Source organism: Oncorhynchus clarkii, chromosome 12 (genome assembly GCF_045791955.1).
Source record: "Oncorhynchus clarkii lewisi isolate Uvic-CL-2024 chromosome 12, UVic_Ocla_1.0, whole genome shotgun sequence".
Lineage (NCBI taxonomy): Eukaryota > Metazoa > Chordata > Actinopteri > Salmoniformes > Salmonidae > Oncorhynchus > Oncorhynchus clarkii.
This window is the reverse complement of record NC_092158.1, coordinates 16,227,591-16,246,099: the sequence shown is the minus strand read 5'-3', so window position 1 is coordinate 16,246,099 and position 18,509 is coordinate 16,227,591. Positions and strand designations below refer to the sequence as shown.

The window sequence follows — 18,509 nt, the reverse complement described above, 5'->3', positions numbered from 1 at the left end:
ATACTTTGTATCACTATAACACCTTAATCTTCTCTTTTTTATGACGGAACACTGCTGTTGCCCAGACCACTGGTGGCTCGGATCCCTTCGGAGACCCCTTCGCCTGAGTGACACCCTGCCCATCTTCCACGTGTGAGTGACAGACGGATAACGCATTCTGAACCTTAGCCTGAGTTTAGATAATACTTTAAACCAACCTGTGCGTTCTCTTCTTCCAGTCAGGTTTGCAGTGGTCCAGAGAAGAAGCAGCGATGCTCTACGACCAAATAACGTCTTCAGAACCAGCTACTACAACTACAAGCGCCAGACAATCCTCCACAATTACAACCCATAGCCCACACTGAATAACTGCCTTTCTTGATGTCCATTACATAGCCCCTCGTTCATTACATAGCCCCTTGTTTACCCCCCCCAAAACCTTGTTTTGTTTCGGTTCCAATCTCATAGCTTTTCAGTACCACTGAATGAAATGTATTGTAATAAAGTGACATAATGTGCGATGGAAGGGAAGGCCCTGGAAATGCTCTATTAAACACTGAATAATGTATTCCTTTAAGTGTCGTCTTTTGGATGTCTGCCTATAAGTTGTTTTTTTTGACTGGGTTATATAAATAAATGCCAGAAACAATGTTAATTGGTCATACATGTATTTAAAATCACAGTACTTTTGTGTTGTAGTTCAGTACCCCTGATAAAGATTAACTGGGGTGAATTTGACTTTGATAAACCTACTTTACAATCATGTAATAAAATGAATCCAGTGTACTTACAAATAACATGCCTTGGTCTCTTCCAATTGCAGTTTTGTACATTTCCATTTCCATCCTGTAAATGACATGATCATTAATATAGGATGTCGCTCATATACACTGAGTAAATGTACAGTTGAAGCCGGACGTTTAAATACACTTAGGTTGTGGTCATTCAAACATTTTTCACCCACTCCCCAGATTTCTTGTTAAACTATAGTTTTGGCATGACAAGTAATTTTTCCAACAATTGTTTACAGACAGATTAATTCACTGTATCACAATTCCAGTTGGTCAGAAGTTTGCATACACTAAGTGTACTGTGCCTTTAAACAGCTTAGAAAATTCCAGAAAATTATGTAATGGCTTTAGAAGCTTCTGATAGGCTAATTGACATAATTTGGGTCAATTGGAGGTGTACCTGTGGATGTATTTCAAGCCCTACCTTAACTCCGTGCCAAAGAAATCCGCCAAGACTTCAGAAAAAAAATTGTAGACCACAAGTCTGGTTCATCTGTACAAACAATAGTACGCAAGTCTAAACACCATGGGACCACGCAGCATTCATACCGCGCAGAAAGGAGACGCATTGTCTCCTAGAGATGAACGCACTTTGGTGCGAAAAGTGCAAATCAATCCCAGAACAACAGCGAAGGACCTTGTGAAGATGCTGGAGGAAACGGGTACAAAAGTATCGAAATCCAAAAATGAGTCCTATATCGACATAACCTGAAAGGCTGCTCAGCAAGGAAGAAGCCACTGCTCCAAAACTGCCATAAAAAACTCCAGACTACGATTTGCAACTGCACATGGGGACAAAGATCGTACTTTTTGGAGAAATGTCCTCTGGTCTGATGAAACAAAAATAGAACTGTTTGGCCATAATGAACATCGTCATGTTTGGAGGAAAAAGGGGGAGGCTTGCAAGCCGAAGAATACCATCCCAACTGTGAAGAACAGGGGTGGAAGCATCATGTTGTGGGGGTGCTTTGCTGCAGGAGGGACTGGTGCACTTCACAAAATAGATGGCATCACGAGGCAGGAAAATGTTGTGGATATATTGAAGCAACATCTCATGACATCAGTCAGGAAGTTAAAGCTTGGTTGCAAATGTGTCTTCCAAATGGACAATGACCTCAAGCATACTTCCAAAGTTGTGGCAAAATGGCTTATGGACAACAAGTCAAGGTATTGGAGTGGCCATCACAAAGCCCTGACCTCAATCCTATAGAACATTTGTGGTCAGAACTGAAATAGCGTGTGGGAGCAATGGAGGCCTACCAACCTGACTCAGTTACACCAGCTCTGTCAGAAGGAATGGATCAAAATTCACCCAACTTATTGTTGGAAGCTTGCTACCCGAAACGTTTGACCCAAGTTAAATGAATTAAAGGCAATGCTACCAAATACTAATTGAGTGTATGTAAACTTCTGACCCACTGGGAATGTGATGAAAGAAATAAAAGCTGAAATCACTCTCTACTATTATCCCAACAATTTAAACATTCTTCAAATAAAGTGGTGATCCTAACTGACCTAAGAAAGGGAATTTTACTAGGATTAAATGTCAGGGATTGTGACAAACTGAGTTTAAATGTATTTGACTAAGGTGTATGTAAACTTCTGACTTCAACTGTATCTCCCTCTAACTTTAAGCATCAGCTTTCAGAGCAGCTTTTTACTTTTCCTTTATTTTACTAGGCAAGTCAGTTAAGAACAAATTTTTATTTTCAATGACGGCCTAGAAATAGTGGGTAATAGTGGCCTTGTTCAGGGGCAGGACGACAGATTTGTACATTGTCAGCTCGGGGATTCAAACTTGCAAAGCTTATTGATCGCTGCAACTGTACACAGCCCATCTGTGTACAGCCCATCCAACCAACTACCTACCTCATCCCCATATTTGTTTTTCTGCTCTTTTGCACACCAGTATTTCTACTTGCACATCCTCATCTGCACATCTATCACTCCAGTGTTAATTTCTAAATTGTAATTACTTCGCCACTATGGCCTATTTATTGCCTTACCTCCTTACTTAATTTGCACACAACGTAAACAGATTTTCCTATTGTGTTGTTGACTGTACTTTTGTTTATCCCATGTGTAACTCTGTGTTGTTTTTGTCACACTGATTTGCTTTGTCTTGGCCAGGTCGCAGTTGTAAATGAGAATTTGTTCTCAACTGGCCTACCTGGTTAAATAAAGGTAAAATAAAAAACTGAGTGGCTACTCACTGTTTATTATCCTGCATAGTCGCTTTACCCCTACCTACATGTACAAATTACCTCTACTAAATATTACCTTGACTAATTACATCTACTCTGTAACCCTTGTAGCGTCACTATTGTTATTTTATTATGTTACTTTAAACAATTAAAAAAAATAAAAAAAATTACGTTTATTTAGTAAATATTTTCTTATCTCTATTTTCCTAAAACTGCATTGTTGGTTAAGCGCCTGTAAAGTAAGCATTTCATTTTCTTTATTTTCATTTTATTTAACCAGGCAAATCAGTTAAGAAAAATGTGTTATTTACAATGACAGCATAACCCGGAAGACGCAGGGACAATTGTGCGCTGCCCTATGGGACTCCCAATCACGGCTGGTTGTGATACAGCCTGGACTCGAACCAGTGTGTCTGTAGTGACGCCTCTAGCACTGAGATACACATTACCATTACCAATGCACCACTCGGGAGGTCTACACCTGTTGTGTACGGCACATGTGACAAATAACATTTGAGTTGATTTGATTAACATTTGATGCCTACCGCCGGTTAACCCCAACGAAGAAGAATAGTCTGTTTGGTCTGTTTGGCAAGCGTTCCCAGAAGTCTCACGATGTTGCGCCTCTCGGTTTAGAAACTCTGTGACATTTGGTCAATCTATATTGTTACAAAACTACTATTCCCACAATCCCCATCACGAATTACATTCGACGTCACCGAAAACATCATGGCGGGGTAGTGTGTTCATGAGCGCTAAACTTGGAATAAAACGTCAAACATATGGAATATATCTCTAAAAAAAGAATTTAATCACGAGGTTTGTATTTGATTTGATCATGATATGTATTTGGAGAATAGGAAGTTAGTATTAGCTAGATTGCTACATTCGCTTTCCTAGGCGTAGAATTTATAGCATGCTAAAGTAAACTCGTACATCGCCTTAGTCCGTACAATTGCCCTTATTTTAGCGCCCCAAAAACGTAATACTTCCAGATCAACTGTAATGTCAATACCATTGTAAAGCACAATTTCTCCCCTTTCAAACAAAATAAATGACATGACCTAAACGCTTCCCGTTTCTGCATAATTCAAGCAGGCAATTGTAAAAATTGCGGGTGGGGAAGCAAAACTAATGCATGATAGTGAGGAGAGATGTGTGGGGATTTTTTTTTTTTTCACTCGATCTGTCCAATTTATTAATTTATCGCCTCTAAAATATAATTAAAACACTATAAAGAGTTTATATAATTTGTCATTACATACCTACTTGAAGGTTTGTGTCGAATTTGAATCGGGTTTTTAGGGCGGTGCTAAAGTGATATTAGAAGAAAAACACTCTTTGAGAATGAAAAAAACTCTTTGAGAATGATGGCATGCAAAAAATGACGAGGTATCCCCCTTACCCCCGTTACTGTCCATTTCTTGTTTTTAAATGATACGAGAAGTGCTACACCTGGTGGAGAGAGATTGTAAGACAGAAATAGTTACTGTATTGCTGCTGTAAGTTACAACATGACACGCCACGATGTAACGGAGGGTCCGTTTTTTCAACTTTTCTCCAATACTATAGAGCCATTACCATGTCGATCAAGGCTTGAATAAAAACCTAGTTCACACCCCGATTATACAGTCGCTACAGTACCATTAGTTCTCTTTGTAGCCTCGTTCGAATGTCTTTCGCCGTTACTATTCTGTTATAACATATGCTAGCTAGCTGGCAAGATAATGCAATTACTTTATCAGATGTCTGTATCTCACTATACATTTTCTGGTGCATGTATTTACCAACCCAATCATGTCATCATCTGTGTCACAGTCTCTCTCTGCAGTAGGACAGAATGGTCCGCAGATCCAAGATCAGTATTCGGCCCAACGGCAGGCCGGCGGGCAGAGGCCCAGCAGCCCTAGCCTCCTCCCAAGACACTCCTCCATCGTCCCAGGCCACCGAGGCTCCTTCCCAGGCAGGGGGCCAGGAGGTGGACACCACCACTACTACAGTGCCAGAAACCTCCACAGAGTCCACCACACCCAGAGAATGAGGAAAAGTCTGTCATTAAATCAAATGTATTATAGTCCCTTTTACAGCAACATTTGTCAATGATTAGTTGCTGCTGGCCAGCAGTCAGAGCTGGTTCTGGATGTTAGTAACCTCTCATAGGATGTATAATTGTTGTAGAATTGAGAACTGTTCAAGTTAACATGGGTTATACACATGAGTAACTTGCCTCTTTCCCAACAACCATCCACTGACTGTGTGGCTGCTCACGTATTCCTTGATTGTCAGCATTGTTTCTGATCCTTTTGTCTTTTGGTATAGGGTTGATAAAGACCCAAATGGTGAGGCTTCCAGTGGCACCCCCTCAGACAGAATTCAAAGGAGGAAGAGGTTCTCTTTCATGCCAAATCTTGCCAAACCCTGGGCGGCCGCAACCCCGGGCCTCACCCTCTACCCCTCCCGGACCTCCAAGTCCCCTGTGAGAGTGGGCACTGAGACCCCAGCCCCTGAGGCTCCAGGGGCCCCCCAGCGAGACAGATGCTGGACCCCCACAGGGCATGAGATGCCCAAGGCGGAGGCCCTCTGGAGGTAGTAGGCAGGCCAAAGTACAGCCCAAACCCAGCCCCCTGTCCCCATCTTCCCCAGCCCCTGAGACAACAATCCCCCCACTGGGGAAGCAGGCAGTGGATTACTCATCCCCGTCACAACAGACCCTGCAGGCAGCAGACGAGGAAACATCCTCACAGCTCACCAAACAAGACAAAGGCAGCATCCAATTAGATCTCTCGAAAAAAACACCAGCCACTAAAGCTCCATCCACTCCATCAGAGAATGTCCCATCATCCTCCCTTTCACACGAAGAGGGTATCTCAGTATCTGAGAGAGCTAAGACTCTGGTAGCCAGGTCTGTGTCTGTTGGGCTCACCGGGTTGGCACCAAGGAAGTCCAGGCTTAGCAGGTTCCTGAATGACCCAACGGACCTGCAGAGGCTGGCCAAGGCCCGGAAGCTCAGAGAACTGCTGAGACAGGAGATGAACAAGGAAAAGGTGAGATTGGTTTCAGTCTCACTGATTTTCTTTAGTTCAGAGATTAAGGCTTGATAATGTAATCTTGTGAAGCTAACACATGATGCATGTTTGATAGCACAGACTCTGCAGAGAATGTAGGATTATTATTGCAAATTGATAAGTGAGGTGAAGCACTTAGTGTACCTCCAACACATACAGTTGAAGTCGGAAGTTTACATACACTTAGGTTGGAGTCATTAAAACTCGTTTTTCAACCACTTCACAGATTTCTTGTTAACAAACTATAGTTTTGGCAAGTCGGTTAGGACATCTACTTTGTGCATGATAGTAATTTTTACAACAATTGTTTACAGACAGATTATTTCACTTATAATTCACTGTATCACAATTCCAGTGGGTCAGAAGTTTACATGCACTAAGTTGGCTGTGCCTTTGAACAGCTTGGAAAATTCCAGAAAATCATGTCATGGCTTTAGAAGCTTCTGATAGGCTAATTGATGCCTAAAGGTACAACGTTCATCTCTACAAACAATAGTACGCAAGTATAAACACCATGGGACCACGCAGCCGTCATACCGCTCAGGAGGGAGACGCGTTCTGTCTCCTAGAGATGACGCACTTTGGTGCGAAAAGTGCAAATCAAACCCAGAACAACAGCAAAGGACCTTGTGAAGATGCTGGAGGAAACAGGTACAAAAGTATCTATATCCACAGTAAAACGAGTCCTATATTGACATAACCTGAAAGGCCGCTCAGCAAGGAAGAAGCCACTGCTCCAAAACCGCCATAAAAAAATCCAGGCTACGGTTTGCAACTGCACATGGGGATAAAGTTCGTACTTTTTGGAGAAATGTCCTCTGGTCTGATGAAACAAAAATAGAACTGTTTGGCCATAATGAACATCGTCATGTTTGGAGGAAAAAGGGGGAGGCTTGCAAGCCGAAGAACACCATCCCAACCGTGAAGCACGGGGGTGGCAGCATCCTGTTGTGGAGGTGCTTTGTTGCAGGAGGAACAGGTGCACTTCACAAAATAGATACCATGATGAGGTAGGAAAATTATGTGGATATATTGAGGCGACATCAAGACATCAGTCAGGAAGTTAAAGCTTGGTCGCAAATGTGTCTTCCAAATGGACAATGACCCCAAGCATACTTCCAATGTTGTGGAAAAATGGCGTAAGGACAACAAAGTTAAGGTATTGAAGTGGCCATCACAAAGCCCTGACCTTAATCCTGTAGAAAATGTGTGGGCAGAACTGAAAAAGCGTGTGCGATCAAGGAGGCCTACTAACCTGACTCAGTTACACCAGCCCTGTCAGGAGGAATGGGCCAAAATTCACCCAACTTCTTGTGGGAAGCTTGTGGATGGCTACCTGAAACGTTTGACCCAAGTTAAACAATTTAAAGGCAATACACTCAATTAGTATTTGGTAGCATGTAAACTTCTGACCCACTGGGAATGTGATGAAATAAATAAAAGCTGAAATAAATCATTCTCTCTACTATTATTCTGACATTTCACATTCTTAAAATTAAAGTGGTGATCCTAACTGACCTAAAACAGACTTTTTACTAGGATTAAATGTCAGGGATTGTGAAAAACTGAGTTTAAATGTAGTTGGCGTACGTAGGTGTATGGAAACTTCAGACTTCAACTGTACTAGGTCTATATTAGGGGTAGGCAATTTCGATGGGGGTGGGGGCCACAAAAAAATGGAACTCATCATGAGTGGCCCATGAGCCCAGTGGCTCATGGGTCTGCTAGACTAATTTACCAATCTAAAAAAAATGTTGCTGACATGGGCTAATTGAGTGTCTGCTGATGCATGAATGGGAATACAGCCATGCATCAGTTGGTCACAGACACCTTAAAAGGGTAAGGGTGTGGATAGGGTTGCACATTTTGGGGAATATTCAGAGATGGAAACTTTCCGTGGGAATTAACGGAAATATATGCAAATTAATATTACTACCATTTAAATGTAGATGTTTTTTGCATTGGATATATTTACCATATCATATGGAGACAGAAACATAAACCTTTGACCTTATTATAAGTGGACATAATTGCGAATGATTAAACCCTCCAATAGAAAAAACAAAACAATTTAGTCACAAATTGATCTTTAATGAAATGAATTGACTCTTCACATGGGATGATTTCACTGAACAACAAATGAAAATGAGTAGTCATCATGTGCCCTGTCTTGTGTGGACAAAATGTGTTTCCCTTTTCGTCAGGAGTATTCAACTGGGGGTACTGCAGGGGGTCCACATAACATATTATAAATAAACTGGATTTTTAAATATATATTTTTTTATGAATATGTTTTTCTTATGTCAACTTTATTTCTCAACTCCTAATATTGAGCCAATTACACTCACTGGAGTCAGTTACACTCACTGGAGTCAATTACACTCACTGGAGTCAGTTACACTCACTGGAGTCAGTTACACTCACTGGAGTCAGTTACACTCACTGGAGTCAGTTACACTCACTGGAGTCAATTACACTCACTGGAGTCAGTTACACTCACTGGAGTCAGTTACACTCACTGGAGTCAGTTACACTCACTGGAGTCAATTACACTCACTGGAGTCAATTACACTCACTGGAGTCAATAACACTCACTGGAGTCAATTACACTCACTGGAGTAACTGACATGCGTTTTCAAAGTCTCTGCTAATAGGCTACCAGTCAATAGGCTACCAGTCAATAGGCTACCAGTGTGGCAAGTGCTGCTGGCAGCTTTTTTTTGCCAGCACATTGCTAACCTCTGTTTAACCAGCTAAAAAGCTACTTCTGGCAGAAATGTGTCTGGAGTTACTTTTCTAGCTAAAAGGTTGGAGTTTGAACCTACAGCATACCTCCTCTTCCAATTATTATGTGGGGAGGTCAAAATAGTTTTTCATTGTCTACCAAATCTATTAATTTTTTAAATGTTGATTACTTCTCCTTGCCATTATCATTCACCTAATGATAAGACAAGACGTGAAAAAATGTGCTTTTGCTAATGTATGATGGCAAGGAAAGGTTGAAGACCCCTCATATAAAGTGCCTTGGAAAGTATTTGGACCCCCTGATATGTTCCACATTATGTTACGTTACAACCTTATTCTAAAATGTATTTTAAAAATACATTTCATCATCAATCTACACACACTACCCCATAATGAAAATCAAAACAGGTTTTTAGAAATGTTATACAAATTTAATATCACATTTACATAAGTATTCAGACCCTTTACTCAGTACTTTGTTGAAGAATTTGCACACAATGTATATAGACTTTTTTTTTCTACTGTGTTATTGACTTGTTTATTGTTTACTCCATGTGTAACTCTGTGTTGTCTGTTCACACTGCTATACTTTATCTTGGCCAGGTCGCAGTTGTAAATGAGAACTTGTTCTCAACTAGCCTACCTGGTTAAATAAAGGTGAAATAAATAAAAACCATTTAAAAAAAAAAAGCACATTTGGCAGCGAAAACAGCCTTGAGTCTTCTTGGGTATGACGCTACAAGCTTGGCACACCTGTATTTGTGGAGTTTCTCCCATTATTCTCTGCAGATCCACTCAAAGTCTGTCAGGTTGGCTGGGGAGCGTTGCTGCACAGCTATTTCCAGGTCTCTCCAGAGATGTTTGATCGGGTTCAAGTCCGGACTCTGGCTGGGCCACTCAAGGCCATTCAGAGACCTGTCCTGAAGCCACTCCTGCGTTGTCTTGGCTGTGTGCTTAGGGTCGTTGTCCTGTTGGAAGGTGAACCTTCGCCACAGTCTGAGGTCCTGAGAGCAGAACCGTTCTGGAGCAGATTTTCATCAAGGATCTCTCTGTACTTTGCTCCGTTCATGTTTCCCTTGATTCTGACTAATCTCCCAGTCCCTTCTGAAAAACATCCCCACAGCATGATGCTGCCACCAACATGCTTCACTGTAGGGATGGTATTGGCCAGGTGATGAGCAGTGCCTGTTTTCTTCCTGATGTGATGCTGGGCATTCAGGTCAAAGAGTTCAGTCTTGGTCTCATCAGACCAGAGAATCTTGTTCTCATGGTCTGAGAGTCCTTTAGGTCCTTTTTTGGCTTACTCCAAGCAGGCTGTCATGTGCCTTTTACTGAGGAGTGGCTTCCGTCTGGCCAATCTACCATAATGGCCTGATTGGTGGAGTGCTGCAGAGATGGTTGTCCTTCTGGAAAGTTCTCCCTTCTCAACAGAGGAACTTTTGAGCTCAGTCGGAGTGACCTTCGGATTCTTGGTCATCTCCCTGACCAATGCCCTTCTCCCCCAATTGCTCAGTTTGGCCGGGCGGCCAGCTCTAGGACGTCTTGGTGGTTCCAAACTTCTTCCATTTAAGAATGATGGAGGCCACTATGTTCTTGGGGACCTTCAATTCTGCAGAAATGTTTTGGTACCCTTCCCCATATTTATGCCTCGACACAATCTTGTCTCTGAGCTCTACAGACAATTCCTTCAACCTCATGGCTTGGTTTTTGCTCTGACATGGATGATAAATGTTAACAGGATGCACCTGAGCTCAATTTCGAGTTTCATAGCAAAGGGTCTGAATACTTATGTAAATAAGGTATTTCTGTTTATTATTTGTAATAAATGTGAGAGAATTTTTTTTAGGATCGGTGTAGGATCGGTGTCCCTATCCCTATACTGTTTTTTGCTTTGTCATCATGGGGTATTGTGTGTGGTTTGAAGATTGTTTTATATATATTTTTTTTATCCATTTTAGAATAAGGCTGTAACGTAACAAAATGTAGAAAAAGTCAAGGGGTCAGAATACTTTCTCGAATGCGCTGTACATCACAACCATCCCTGCTTCATCCATGTTGTTATACTATGTTTTGTCATAACATCACATTTGATTTATATAGCACTTTCCACAAGACCTCAGTGTTATATTGAGGTCACTGGGTCAAGCACCCACCTGGTTCAAGCACTTCAGCTATTTTGCTCCAGATTCTGGATCTCTTATGAGGACTAATGTTTTTTTGTTTTCTTCATTCTAGGATGTAATTGACTTCCTGTCTCCAGATAACATGGAAGGTTGGTTGGTCATTTCAAGAGCTGATATCTATTGCATCCTCTTAAGTAAAACAGTCAAAAACCTTTCTCCCTCTATCCACTAACTATAGAGTGTTAATTAAACAGTCTCTTCTCTTCTCCTCGGTCTGTGTTCTAGTATCTGATCTACCTCTCAGCACTAACTATAGAACGTTAAACAGTCTCTTCTCTGTGTTCTAGTGTCTGAGGAGAGCTACAACGAGGAAGCTAGAACCTTACTGGCCATCGGCAACCTCACCCAGCTATCTCAGGCTGCTGAGGCCTGCACTGCAGGAGCAGATGATTTCATCACTGAATAATGTTCCAATGAGGAACAACAGTACCAGATGTCATCACAGCCCGCTGACCAATCACAAACTAGCACCACTCCTTCTGAATCTCTGACCCCTGACCTTTGGGTCACTGAGGCATCACTGACTGCTGAGGATTCTGTCCCTGTTGCCACGTCAACAGCCTCTATCCCAGTCTCCACGATATCAGCCTATGTTGCAGTCGCTATGACAACAACCACATCTGTCCCAGTCACCACGACAACAAACATAGCCTCTGTCCCAGTCACTACGACAACAGTCTCTGTCCCAGTCACCACAACGACAGCCTCTGTCCCTGTCACCACAACAACATCCTCTGTCCCAGTCACCAGGACAACAAAAATAGCATCTGTCCCTGTCACCACAACGACAGCCTCTGTCCCTGTCACCACAACGACAGCCTCTGTCCCTGTCACCAGGACAACAAAAATAGCCTCTGTCCCAGTCACTACGACAACAGCTTCTGTCCCTGTCACCACAACGACAGCCTCTGTCCCTGTCACCACAACAACAGCCTCTGTCCCTGTCACCACAACAACAGCCTCTGTCCCTGTCACCAAAATAGCCTCTGTCCCTGTCACCACAACGACAGCCTCTGTCCCTGTCACCACAACAACAGCCTCTGTCCCTGTCACCAAAATAGCCTCTGTCCCAGTCACTACGACAACAGCTTCTGTCCCTGTCACCACAACGACAGCCTCTGTCCCTGTCACCACAACAACAGCCTCTGTCCCTGTCACCAAAATAGCCTCTGTCCCAGTCACTACGACAACAGCCTCTGTCCCAGTCACCACAACAACATCCTCTGTCCCAGTCACCAGGACAACTGCCTGTATTCCAGTCACCACAACAACTGCCTCTGTCCCAATCACCACGACAACAGCCTCTGTCCCAATCACCACGACAACAGCCTCTGTCCCTGTCACCACAACAACAGCCTCTGTCCCTGTCACCAAAATAGCCTCTGTCCCAGTCACTACGACAACAGCCTCTGTCCCAGTCACCAAAATAGCCTCTGTCCCAGTCACCAGGACAACATCCTCTGTCCTAATCACCAAGACAACAGCCTCTGTCCCAGTCACCAAAATAGCCTCTGTCCGAGTCACTACGACAACAACCTCTGTCCGAGTCACTACGACAACATCCTCTGTCCCAGTCACCACAACGACAGCCTCTGTCCCAGTCACCAAAATAGCCTCTGTCCCAGTCACTACGACAACAACCTCTGTCCCAGTCACCACAACGACAGCCTCTGTCCCAGTCACCAGGACAACCGCATGTATTCCAGTCACCACAACGACAGCCTCTGTCCCAGTCACCACAACAACATCCTCTGTCCGGGTCACCAGGACAACATCCTCTGTCCTAATCACCACGACAACAGCCTCTGTCCCAGTCACCACAACGGCAGCCTCTGTCCCAGTCACCACAACGACAGCCTCTGTCCCAGTCACCACAACAACTGCCTCTGTCCCAGTCACCACAACAACATCCTCTGTCCTAATCACCACGACAACAGCCTCTGTCCCAGTCACCACAATGACAGCCTCTGTCCCAGTCACCACAACAACTGCCTCTGTCCCAGTCACCACAACAACATCCTCTGTCCTAATCACCACGACAACAGCCTCTGTCCCAGTCACCACAACGATAGCCTCTGTACTAATCACCACAACAACAGCCTCTGTCCCTGTCACCACAACGACAGCCTCTGTCCCTGTCACCAGGACAACAAAAATAGCCTCTGTCCCAGTCACCACAACAACAGCCTCTGTCCCTGTCACCACAACGACAGCCTCTGTCCCTGTCACCACAACGACAGCCTCTGTCCCTGTCACCACAACGACAGCCTCTGTCTCTGTCACCACAACGACAGCCTCTGTCCCTGTCACCAGGACAACAAAAATAGCCTCTGTCCCAGTCACTACGACAACAACCTCTGTCCCTGTCACCACAACGACAGCCTTTGTCCCAGTCACCAGGACAACCGCATGTATTCCAGTCACCACAACAACAGCCTCTGTCCCAGTCACCACGACAACAGCCTCTGTCCCAATCACCACAACAACGTCCTCTGTCCCAGTCACCACAACAACATCCTCTGTCCCAATCACCACGACAACAGCCTCTGTCCCTGTCACCACAACAACAGCCTCTGTCCCTGTCACCAAAATAGCCTCTGTCCCAGTCACTACGACAACAGCCTCTGTCCCAGTCACCACAACAACATCCTCTCCCATTCACCAGGACAAATGCCTGTATTCCAGTCACCACAACAACAGCGTCTGTCCCAATCACCACGACAACAGCCTCTGTCCCTGTCACCACAACGACAGCCTCTGTCCCTGTCACCAGGACAACAAAAATAGCCTCTGTCCCAGTCACTACGACAACAGCCTCTGTCCGAGTCACCACAACGACAGCCTATGTCCCAGTCACCAGGACAACCGCCTGTATTCCAGTCACCACAACAACTGCCTCTGTCCCAGTCACCACAACAACATCCTCTGTCCTAATCACCACGAGAACAGCCTCTGTCCGAGTCACCACGAGCACAGCTTCTGCCCAAGTGCCTCAGAGCAGTGACGCGCCAACTCAGGAAACCATACCTGCAGAGGAGGAGCCTCTCAGACATGGGGAGGGAACTGTTATTGGACACGCCTCTCATGTGGAATTATGTTCAGAAGTGTCCAAGCAGCAGACGACCTCGCAGACCAGGAGGAGACGCTTCACTAAGGTCAAACCCAACCTGGGCCTGGCTGCCAGGACCACACAACCCAAACCAAAACATCCTACAGAAAATATTACCACAAAGTCAAAACCACCACAGTATACCATCACACAATCAGAACCACCACCACAACCAAAGCTGAATATCATTGCATCCTCTAAACCACAGCCAACCATGAATATCACCACAGAATCACCACTGTCTACTGAGAGTATTACCACAGAGTCAGAACCACAGCCCAAGCAGAGAAGTACCACACACTCCAAGCCACAGCGCACTGCAAATATCATCACACACAGATAACCACAGCCCATTCAGAGGACCAGAGTAGCCCATTCAAAGCCACAGTGTACACAAAATATTACTACGCACACAGAACCAGACCAACCCACACTAAATACCACCACACAGTCAGAACTACCCCAGCCCACACTAAATACCACCACACAGTCAGAACCACCCCAGCCCACACTAAATACCACCACACAGTCAGAACCACCCCAGCCCACACTAAATATCACCACACAGTCAGAAGCACCCCAGCCCACACTGGATACCACCACACAGTCAGAACCACCCCAGCCCAAACTGGATACCACCACACAGTCAGAACCACCCCAGCCAACACTGGATACCATCACAAATACACTCTCAGAACTACAGCCCATCTCAAATCTTGAGCAGCCAGGCCCAGGTACACGCAGAACCAGAGCCCCAGTCCCAGAGTCACCTCTGAGGTCATCAGAAGAGGATAAAGGTTGCGATGGCCCAAAGGAATATACTTCCTCCTCCCTCAGTGCTGTAGGGTCTCAGTTAGGAACATCAGACTGGTGGTGTGACCCAAACAGACTGGTCCTCCAACCCGCAGAGCCCGTTTACCTAAACCCAAACCCAACCTGGGTCGCACCGCTAGAGCCGCCACACACACTTCATCCTAGGTACCAGAAAGCAAAAACTGCCCTGTAGCCCAGATACCACATGTTGAGGCTACCAGGCCCAGCTCTGAGGTCCAGATACCACATGTTGAGGCTACCAGGCCCAGCTCTGAGGTCCAGATACCACATGTTGAGGCTACCAGGCCCAGCTCTGAGATCCAGAGACATTGCGCTGAAGTTCAAACACCAGAGGAGGCTGATGAGGTTCCCATGGAAATACAACAGATTCACCAAGTCATCCCCCTTATTGACATCATTGATGTTACTCAGGTAAAGTTATTATAAATATCAGCTATTAGTTTAGCCATAAGCTCTATTTTACAATTCAATGTGTTCCAATAAAAATGTCTGATTGTCTTCCGGTTGCGTTACTGTAATGTGCTTTTAGAATGTGTGTCTGATCTGTGTGCCTTTGATGTTTGTATTCATAGGAGGAAATACAGCTGATTCACCCCCCTTACTGACATCATTGATGCTACCCAGGTAATTAATTAATTGTATTCCTACCACAGATGTCTGGTTGCATGTGGAAATGTGCTCCAGAAATGTGTGTCTGATGTTTGGATTGACAGGAGGATACATCTCTCCTCACGGAGGAAATCTTCTTCTCTCAACGAAGTGATGCTCTCATCACACAGCATTCAGAAAGTTCTGGATCAACTGTTCTGTTGGACCCGGCCCAGCCAGACCCTGATGAGCCCATCTTCATCCTCTCCCTGACTGAAATCCCTTTCTTCCCCATGGAGGAGGAGTATGGCTGTACGTTTTAGACCCTCTCCGAGCCCCTCTCTTTTCTACCGGTCGCAGACGCATGCTCTCAACTGCAGCAGAGGTTAGTGCCTGTCTGTCAGTCACACAAACCCGGTCCACTTAGTTTCCCCCCCAGATGCAATTTATCCAGTGGTGTAAAGTACTTCAAATACTTTAAAGTACTACTTAAGAAGTTTTTGGGGGGTATCAGTACTTTACTATTTATATTTATGACAACTTTTACTTTTACTTCACTACATTCGTAAAGAAAAGGATGTACTTTTTACTCCATACATTTTCCCTGACACCCAAAAGTACTTGTTACATTTTGAATGATTAGCAGGACACGCACTTATCAAGAGAAAATCCCTGGTCATCCCTACTACCTCTGATCTGTCGGACACACAAAACACAAATGCTTTGTTTTTGAATGATGTCTGAGTGTTGGAGTGTGCCCCTGGCTATCCGTAAATTTAAAAAACATGAACAATTGTGCCATCTGGTTTGCTTAATATAAGGAATTTGAAATTATTCATACTTTTACTTTTGATACTTAAGTACATTTTTGCAATTACATTTACTTTTGATATTAAAGTATATTTAAAACCAAATACTTTTAGACTTTTACTCAAGTAGTATTTTACTGGGTGATTTTCACTTTTACTTGAGTCATTTCCTTTACTTTTACTAAAGTATGAGAATTGAGTACTTTTTCCACCACTGAATTTATATACCATATGAATGTACGTTATCTCTCTCTCTCTCGCCATCTCTCTCTTTTGTGCTCTCGGTTTCTCATCACCTGACATATGCCTCCACTCCTTCAGCAGTGATATTGTTGGTCCTGGAAGTGGTTTGGAGGAAGGGTATGCTGGTATCCTCTGTAAAGCCCCTGAGCCCATGTCATTTGATGAGGTCGTCCCTCAACCCACATACACCAGTATCAAGGAAGTGGAGTCTGGCTCCACAGCAGGCCCAGTAGATGTGTGTGCCTCAGCCAATCTCTCAGAAGACTCCATGGCTGACGCGGAGACTAGTGAGGACATAGATCCTCCTTTTAAGAGGAAAGTGCCAGAGAGAGCCAGGAGAGGTGGGCACAGAATACACAGTAGTTGTACATCTAATACAATGTTTAACAGACATGTTTTCCATTGTTTGTTCGTTCATTCAATGCCATCCATTCATCCATCCTTTTATCCATCCATCCATTCTTCTATCCATCCATCATTCTGTCTATCCATTCATTCATCCATTCTTCTATCAATCCATCCATTCTTCTATCCTATCCTATCAATCCATCCATTCTTCTATCCTATCCTATCAATCCATCCTTTTATCAATCCATCCATTCTTCTATCCATCCAGCCTTCTATCTTTCCATCCATCATCCATCCTTCTGTCCATCCATCCTTGAATCCATCCATTATTTTATCCTTCTATCCATCCATCCATCCATCCATCTATTCATCCATCCTTCCATCCATCTATTGTATTGTGTAATATGTTTTTCATTTAGTTCTGTCTGTGTGACCTAGACAAACTGCAGATCAGACCTAACACAGCAGTAAGGAAACAGCCCAGTTGTTCTGTCCTAGCCAAAGACGCTGTGTCAGCATCCACCTCAGACTATACCACCATCCCAGAGGCGGACCATAAGACAGCCTCCACCTCAGACCATACCACCATCCCAGAGGCGGACCACCCCACAGCCTCCACCCCAGACCATACCACCACCACCATCCCAGAGGCGGACCACCCCACAGCCTCCACCCCAGACCATACCACCACCACCATCCCAGAGGCGGACCACCCCACAGCCTCTACCCCAGACCATACCACCACCACCATCCCAGAGACGGACCACCCCACAGCCTCCACCCCAGACCATACCACCATCCCAGAGACAGACCACCCCACAGCCTCTACCCCAGACCATACCACCATCCCAGAGACGGACCACCCCACAGCCTCTACCCCAGACTATACCACCATCCCAGAGACGGACCACCCCACAGCCTCCAGACCATACCACCACCCCAGAGACGGACCACCCCACAGCCTCTACCCCAGACCATACCACCATCCCAGAGACGGACCACCCCACAGCCTCTACCCCAGACCATACCACCATCCCAGAGGCGGACCACCCCACAGCCTCCACCCCAGACCATACCACCATCCCAGAGACGGACCATAAGACAGCCTCCACCCCAGACCATACCACCATCCCAGAGACGGACCACCCCACAGCCTCTACCCCAGACCATACCACCATCCCAGAGACGGACCATAAGACAGCCTCCACCCCAGACCATACCACCATCCCAGAGACGGACCACCCCACAGCCTCTACCCCAGACCATACCACCATCCCAGAGACGGACCACCCCACAGCCTCCACCCCAGACCATACCACCAAAGATTGAAAGATTGCGCTTGAGAAAAATCAGGGTTCTTTGCACGTATGTTTGTGTATGTAGCAGTAAAATTACGTCTCTGCTTGTGATTATGCTGTTTCATGCTTGCAGTGAATAGATTTGGCCACAAGATGGCAACAGGGAACACAAACAAAGTGAAAATGTATCTTCAAATCATAAATGTTTTGTCCAAACTGGCACCTAGAAGCTTTGCCAATGTCCCATATTGGATGATTACATTTTGGGCTCTTTCACCCCAATCATATCTTCTAGCCTTTTGGGTAATCTATA

General features: G+C 44.8%; 2 protein-coding genes across 7 annotated transcripts in view; both read left to right on the top strand.

The window, feature by feature from the left end:
- LOC139422775 (disabled homolog 2-like) overlaps positions 1-791 on the top strand; it is a 28,559-nt gene extending 27,768 nt beyond the window's left edge. For all 5 annotated transcript variants that reach the window (XM_071174110.1, XM_071174113.1, XM_071174112.1 and 2 more), the window contains 2 exons: positions 66-132; positions 219-791. In XM_071174110.1, the coding sequence (XP_071030211.1) occupies positions 66-107 (42 nt within the window). In that variant the 3' untranslated portion in view covers positions 108-132; positions 219-791. The remainder of the gene's footprint in view (positions 1-65; positions 133-218) is intronic.
- Positions 792-3,692: 2,901 nt separating this feature from the next.
- LOC139422774 (uncharacterized) lies at positions 3,693-17,526 on the top strand. 2 transcript variants are annotated; one of them, XM_071174108.1, is made up of 9 exons: positions 3,693-3,793; positions 4,793-5,021; positions 5,294-6,018; positions 11,020-11,056; positions 11,255-15,321; positions 15,483-15,534; positions 15,690-15,883; positions 16,629-16,891; positions 17,337-17,526. In XM_071174108.1, the coding sequence occupies exon 5, from the start codon at positions 11,401-11,403 to the stop codon at positions 13,969-13,971; it is 2,571 nt and encodes an 856-aa protein (XP_071030209.1). In that variant the 5' UTR covers positions 3,693-3,793; positions 4,793-5,021; positions 5,294-6,018; positions 11,020-11,056; positions 11,255-11,400; the 3' UTR covers positions 13,972-15,321; positions 15,483-15,534; positions 15,690-15,883; positions 16,629-16,891; positions 17,337-17,526. The 2 variants fall into 2 exon arrangements, with proteins under 2 accessions (XP_071030209.1, XP_071030208.1); XM_071174107.1 differs by having other exon boundaries at positions 15,624-15,883.
- The last annotated feature ends 983 nt before the right edge of the window (positions 17,527-18,509 follow it).